Source organism: Gavialis gangeticus, unplaced genomic scaffold, assembly GCF_001723915.1.
Source record: "Gavialis gangeticus isolate Ggan-Ray unplaced genomic scaffold, GavGan_comp1, whole genome shotgun sequence".
Taxonomy (NCBI): Eukaryota; Metazoa; Chordata; order Crocodylia; family Gavialidae; genus Gavialis; species Gavialis gangeticus.
Window position 1 is genome coordinate 6,736,570 of NW_017729031.1, and position 7,738 is coordinate 6,744,307.

The window sequence follows — 7,738 nt, forward strand, 5'->3', positions numbered from 1 at the left end:
ACTGTATTAAAAAAGATTACAGAAGTGGATGGATTCTGAAAGTCCTCAAACCAAACCTCATAACTGACTTACAGCTAGAGAAATGAAATCATATTTGTATTAATCTTTGGGTCCTTTGACATCCGTAGAGCCAGCGTACGAGGCATAGCAACCACTCTACAGAGAACTCTCCAATTGAACGAAGAAGTCTAATGACCTCTGATGAAAATTATCACAATGAAAGGGCTCGGAAGAGCAGGAACCGCTTGTCTTCCAGTTCCCAACACAGCCGAGATCATTACCCACTTGTGGAAGAAGAGTACTCTGACTCGTATCAGGACACTTACAAACCCCATAGGAATCGAGGATCCCCTGGAGGATATAGCCATGATTCACGACATAGGCTTTGAGTTTAAGAACCTGGGGAAAAATAGTATTCATTAGTTGCCATAATGTAGGTAGGACAAAGAAATCATCTTAATTAAGCAGCTGTAACACAGTTTTACTGAGGTTACAAGCTGCTGTCATTTGATGCTAAAAATGGGCAAAAATGCACCGTGCCCTTATGTTTAGGAGGAAATTAGTTTGCCCAGTCACATAGGATTTCTTTTTGGTAGAGCATTTGCATTTATAGCAGCACCTTTTCTCCTCATTAGATATTAGACACGTCAGTTTGTAATTTAGGGTACTTTATCAAGGCACATATAGAATAATTTCCTGTGCTGGAAATTCCAAATGACCAGTTCCAGTTGGAACCGATTTATAAACCAATTCCTGTTGGAATTCGGGTGAATTGACTGGAAAGTCTACTTGAGCATGTTGCAAATCAATTGAAAAAAGTGAAAATGAAAAAAACTGAAAATTACAAAATCACTGTAAGCCAAAAATCAGCTACAGTATTTGATTGCTGGAAGCTAAATTTACACTTAAGGTTACAATTTAAACATGTTAACATACACATACATTACCAGAATGGCTCTTTTAGGCTAACCAAATATAAACCTTCCATAATGCCAAATATTATAAATTAATGCATCAGTTACAAACTACTTTCTGGTTTGAAATTATCTTTATTTTTAATCCTGGCAAAAATGTTGCAGCAAAAACTGATGTATTTTGTTTGCTTAGTACTGATATTGCTGTTGTGGTCCCAATAGTGATATGAACTTTGGGAGTATGACAGAGAACAGTAAGAATGGAGAAATCCAAGCCTTGTTTGAATGATATGAGTTGGAGAATAGATGGCTGTCTTCTTTTAATCACCAGAGCACTAGTACATACTCCCAGAAATGCAGTTTTAATCTGTAGAGATGTAACACTTCTCCTATTCTCAATATGTTACTGTGTCAAGTGAGATTTGATTCATCCTCCCACATGTTTACTGCATATATAGGACTGCTGGGTCCCTTCACATTACATATTTCGCCATCCATCTTTGAATGCTTGCAAATTCTAGCATCACATGAGAACTCTGTAATAACCTCACATTAGATTTTAATGATGACATCAGATATTTTGTTTTTTAAAATACTAATAAATTCTGAATGTTTTGAAAAGAAGGATCTGATAGAAATAGCTTGCAATAAAAATGGAATTGAGTATGAGAAAATTTCTGCTCACTATAAAGTTATAAAACTAACATTTTTAATTCAAAGAACTATGTTAAAGTCTTTGGAAATATAGCTGCCTTACTTCTAATGAAAACTTATTTTCACCTACCAGTCTTTGTTTTTTTTTTTTTAAAAGAGAATACATTTATGTAATTAGACCTTATGTCTTAGATGATCAACGAAGCCTTAGATCCAATATAATTGAAAAAATTATCATAATTGACCATTTTATACAACACTCTGATGTCTTTAAGCAAAGACTCTTTCTAAAATTCCACACTGCATGCATTTTCTAAAATTGACAGAACCATGCGTAAAAGATCTTTTTATGGTGGTTCATGTCAAAGCTATTTTTTGAAGATGAAAGTAATTACTTTTTATATTTGCCTGTTTTATTCCCAAAGCCTCCTGACAGGCTATAAAAGCATGTAGCACTAAATACATTTCCTGAACATTATGATGTCTTCTACTTTCTGGACCAATTAATAAAGATACTTCTAATATTTTTCCCCACCATTGAGCCTGATTACCTGCTTGATGTTAACAACTAGAAATACAATTCATCTCATATCTGTACAACCAAAAATAATGTACATCTCTAGCAGCAGTAAAAGATAGTGGATGCAACATTGCCTTTTCTGACTGGTTTACTGTCTAAAAGAAGGGTTAAAGATCACTAGATGATGAAATTGGGCTAAAATATAAAATATCTGCATCCACTGGAATAACTGTGTTGAGAATGAACCTATAGGGCCTGAACTGCTGCCGTTTTCCAGACTAAACTCCTGTAGATTTCAGGGAGTTTGGTCTGAGCAACTGCTACAGGAACAAGTCCAGGAATGGTGGCATAGGCTGCCATTTCTCACCTTTTATGCTATAGCACAGGGGAGCATTCTCCAGGAATTTTTACAAGTCTTTGTTACATGTACAGCACACATATCTGCATGAGAAAGAAGGCATTAGGCAAAACATTCTTCTATAAGCTTTAACAGTTTCTTGTTTGTGTGCATTAAAGTATTAATTGCAAAGAATGCACTGAGATGTATAAACCTAGATTAGACAGCTTGTTTATCTTTATTCTGTAGTAGCATTAGAGATCAGATCATTAACTGCTTGAAGATATTTGCATTTTATGGCAGGAAGCTGCAACAGCACTTATATATATTTTCTAGCAAACAAGATTACTGCTTTATCATTTCAAAGACAAAAATATCATTTATTTTTTAAAGCCTTTGGAGCCTTGGTTTAAGTCTTCCATGTCATGCTAGTAAAGGGAAAGATCCGCAGAACACACATGCACAAAATCCACCAACTGCATTGTCTCAAGTGCCAAAACCGCTTTGTTTTAATGTTCTTATGAAAATACCTTTTTGAAGGGAGTCATGTACTATTGTCTTGAAAGAAAATTTTGAAATTTTCTTAATTCTGTAGGTTTAGATTTACCCTTTCTTTGTACGTAATTGATTTATTTCCCTCCCATCCCAGTTATAAATGATCCAACAGAATTTGATAGTTTTCTTGGTTTTTGCAGGGGACTCACCCTTCAAGTAAAACAGCATATCAAATAATAACAGGAATACATTTTATTCTAGATAAATTCTATTTTTTAAAAAAATACATTATTTTTAAGAAACAAAAGAAACAAATGCAGCAATGTTGATTCAGGACATTTAAATCCACAGCATAAACCATATATTAGAACTTCCACGATGGTAACCAAACATCCTGTGATTTATTATAGTATGGTTTTATGTGAAGTTATGAAGTTCGTGGGTTCCTGAATGAATAGAAATAAGAGTATTTTTTCCAATACTGATACCATCTCTCATTAGTATTATAATATGATCAGGATTCTGTTGCTAAACTCCAAATTCTACACAGATCTTTTAGAAATGTGTATAACATTTATTTTTGTTATGTTTATAAGTGGTTTTTATTTAAAACATTTTGTGCTTAATGTTAACTTAGCTGATATGCTAAATTTAGTGCTGATATGACAATCTTAATGGCATGGTCATCCATAGACAGTATGCATCAATGCACTCATTTGTAATGGAATAACACATGATTTTTTAAATGTAGAAACTATTTATAAGGAAATAAATGGTTATTCTCCACCTTTTTTTTTTTTGGCAAATTGTATTTTACAGATTTGTTAACCTCTTTTACTACTTATGCAATTGAACATTTTTCCAGTCAGGTGTGTAATTGTAAACTGACTAAATTTTCTGACTGATATACTACTATAGGAAATAATTGTTAAAGTTGTTTTTCAGCAATTTTAACCAAATCGTCTGGTTTATATCATGCCATGATTTTCAAAAGCAAATTCCCTTTTAATTGGTTACTATGTTTAAAAGTTCTTAGTTACTTTTGGTTGTAAATCTAATTTTTATCCTCAGAAGTCCCATAGGTGTCAGTAGAAGTTGCACCCTAAGCTAATTATTTTTGTGCTCAATAAGCAAGTATAGTTTCTGTAGCAGGTGTTGTACCTCTTGCTATTTATGCTACCTCTTAGCTAGGGAACCATGAGCTCATTTTAGTCTCTCATATTTCTGATTTACACTGTTGAAGTCCTATATGCAAGGCAGTGCAGCTGAGCCTAGGATGAAGCTCATGTCTTCAGTATACATACCTGTCAATAATCACATTCAGACCATTAGTACTGGCTTTGCTGCATGTGGAAATATATTTTACTATGTTTTCCCCAGGTTTTAAAGCTCCTTTTATTACAGATATTTGGGTGTTTTCACCCTTCCTTTGCCCCTTGCATTTTTAAAATGGTTTAACTAGTATTTTTAAGAATTAAAAATTTAAATAGGGAGGAAGATACTGTAGTTATAAGAACAAGAAACTAGTAGAGAGTGAGCGCTTATGGCAGTTTTCTTCTGTGCCACAAGCTAGCTGCTGCTATAGAAATGCAAGATAATGATAGTTACCCTTGGTGTGCGTAGGCCTAGAGCTTCAAGTTCAGTTTGCTGACAATCTAAATTCAGCCTAGTCTCAATTTTACAGCGTTCCAGTCTGAACTTCCCAGGGTCTCAGCACCTCAGCATAATAATGTTCCTCTGTGCCATTATCAGAATCACACATTGAATTATTTTATTGTATGGTGATTTGAATAAACAAGGACTGTTGGCTATTGGATGAGGTCATTTGCTCTATTTAGGAATAAATGAAATGTGTCCCTTGCTCACATTTATTAAATCTCTGGATCGATGCTTTCAAAATCTGTTCCCGATTTTGTGTTGGTTTTTAATTTTTTTTTTCAGTCAAAGAGTACTTACTCTGACCAGTGAATGAAAAATTGGAGGCAAAATTATGCACGGCAGAAGCTCATTTATGCAAACTTCTTTTATCCAGAAACAAACCCTTCATGTGAAACTGAGTTATGTTTCCCAACATGCAAGATTAGTTTGTCTAAATGGGGTTCTGCTATGATCTATTTTGTTTCTGTAATCTCTTATGCCTTGAAATAAACAGTAGTTCTACTGATGGTAATAGGACTAAAAAATTTAGTAACTAACCCAAGTTCAAATTTGGTAAAAGGTATTTTCTGCTCTTTTACATTTGGTGCCAAAAGAGAATATAAGCAACTATTCAAATGAGCCTTGTTATCTAACCTCAATCTATTTTGTCCTGAAAAATAAGTGTACGTTTTGATAACACTAGAGAAGATGCCTGAATAAAAAGTGTTGGACACAAAAATGAATACTCTATCTAGGACATAAATTATATTATAAATAAGGAAACAAACATGTTTTTTCTGATTTATGAAATATGTTTAACAAGTCTAGGAAACTTCCTTCTTATTTCAAATCCATTGACAGTAGGGAAGTATTTTGGAAGAAAGTAGAAATAATTAAAGAAAAATACCTTAATGAGAGTTTCTGATTCCTTTTTAGGTACATTTGGTAGCTTTTTCTTTTTAAATTATAGTGGTAAAGATGAGAATAACCACTGATGCCTTTTGGCTCTTTTATTAGTGCTGTATAGTACATTTGCCTTTTTTAGTATTGCCACTAGAATTTCTCAGCAATGAGCTACTATCTGTACACTTTTTAGGGTCAGATCCTGCAAACACTGACTACTGATCATAGCTTATTAGCATTAAGCCCTGTAGTAAGTATTTGCAAGCTCTGGCTGTTAATGTTAAACACAATTTATCACATGCCTTACAAATATTTTCTGGAATATTATTAAAAAGAGAGTATTCTATTGCCAAAATACCCCTTTGTTACTACTTCTACTCTATATTAGCACTAGAAAAGTAATGTAGCGAGAAATTATATTGTACAGTTCAAAATTATATATATATATATTTTGCCAATAATATGAAAATAGAGCAAAAGAAAAGCACATTTGTAACAGCACAAATTTACAAGAAATCCATTGTTACATTTGGCATTGTATTTTTGAAAAGACAAATAGAATATTGATCCAGTTTTACTGTATTTACTGCATTTTACTTTAACTTGTTGCTTAAAATTTTTCCAGCAGTTTATTTCAGAGCCTTGCAGTTTGCATTTGTAATTTAATTTGTCCATGAAATGCTATTCCCTCCATGTTAACAAAATAAAAAATAAAATCAACCTTCAACATTGGGAATATAAAACTACTCCTATTTTTCTCCCCAAACTGGAAATGACTATGAATGAATAATTAGCACTCGTTTATCTTGCTTTAGCAAATATACCAATAGTATGTTTGTTGACCACGGTTTGAAATGAAATATAACTCTTCTGAGCTAAAAATGCCATTTTGCCTTTGCATACTTTAATGCTATGGTGGGGGCAGGGAATTAAACATGTAAATGCTACTTAGGGGTCCAAGCTAGCTCACCCCAACGTCCCAGTGAAATCACTAAGTTTTCTTTAAACAAGGAACATATGCTCAGGCCCAACGTCTGTATAACTTTGAAACTGGCCTGATTCTCCTCTCATGCACAGATGGCATTAGAGGAATTTCAATTGCTGAAGCATAGTTTTGGAGAAGAATCAGATCAAATAAAATCCTGTTTGTACATTAAAAATTGATATGGCCAGGTAACATGGTGAAAACAATCATTCAAATTCAGAGCCATGGACCTTGGGCTTTTTTATCTTCCAGTAAGTCTCTAACTATTGGCCAAACTAGTTCCCATTTCTGTTTGTCAGATTTTTGCCAGTTACATTAATGGGAACTAGCTCAGGCTCATTATGGTAAAGAATTATTGCCTTTACTGAATTTTTTTTTTTGTTGTTGCTGATTTGCCCCTTCCTATTTTTACTTCTATAGATACCGTATGTGTAGCATTCTACAAGGCATGCTGGGTAAAATATACTATGCAAATGTGTACAGTGTTGCATGTTTTGCTCTCCCTCTGCTTTAGTGGCTTTCAAGGAAAAAAGTGTTGTTATTTTTGTGAAAAGAAACATTTAACAAAGAAAATGCGGAATGCATGCGTACAGTATCCTGATTTCTATGGATTTGTTTTATGGAATTTAGATGTACAAAATGAGCTGCATTAAAAAAAAAAACTTTTTTTCTACAATAAATGAAAAGCTATATAAATTTAGCGTGTTAGTCTTTTAGTCATTAAAGTCTGTTCTTTAATTTATGCACTTAAAGGGTTGGGCAGTTGATCAAAAGGACCAACAAAAAACTACAGCAAATTATGTAGGATTAGGGTTTTTTTAATATTTGAAAATTTATATAACCCCAGATATATTTTTATCCTGATGTCAACAATGTATAATAATAATCAGTGAAGTTGTGAGGAATGTGTTACATTTTGGTGGTTTTGTTGAATGACCTCTTCCAGGGTCACATGTTCCTGACATTTGCAACCTAGAGGTATAGTAAAATATGATTATATCTGCCTCTGCCTCCTGCACATAAAAAAACTCTTACGGGAGGCCTAAGACAGAGTTGTATGATATCCAGCCTCCCATGAATCTGAAGGGGTTTTAGATCAGTTCCTTATGTACTGGTCTATCAATTCAGAACCAAAATCTAATCCCAATACACAACCAATCACCAAAAGCATAGATGTGGTCTGTAGGGGTGTGGGAAGGAGTTGGAGAAAAATCAAAATACTGGATATGCTATTCCAGAAATGATCCAGTAAGGGCTGAATCTCTCCCTGTGCCCCTCCCTCACAGCCCTCC

At 33.8% G+C, this 7,738-nt stretch overlaps 1 protein-coding gene across 2 annotated transcripts in view; it reads left to right on the plus strand.

The window, feature by feature from the left end:
- Positions 1-7,142, plus strand: part of CACNB4 (calcium voltage-gated channel auxiliary subunit beta 4) — a 200,089-nt gene extending 192,947 nt beyond the window's left edge. Inside the window, exon 14 of one of the 2 annotated variants that reach the window (XR_002098499.1) lies at positions 129-209. Coding sequence is in view for 1 of the 2 variants with exons in the window: in XM_019522409.1 (XP_019377954.1) it covers positions 129-389 (261 nt within the window). In the remaining variant the exon portion in view is untranslated. Of the gene's footprint in view, positions 1-128 lie in introns of both variants that reach the window. The other variant, XM_019522409.1, reaches the window with a different exon arrangement.
- Positions 7,143-7,738: the final 596 nt, after the last annotated feature.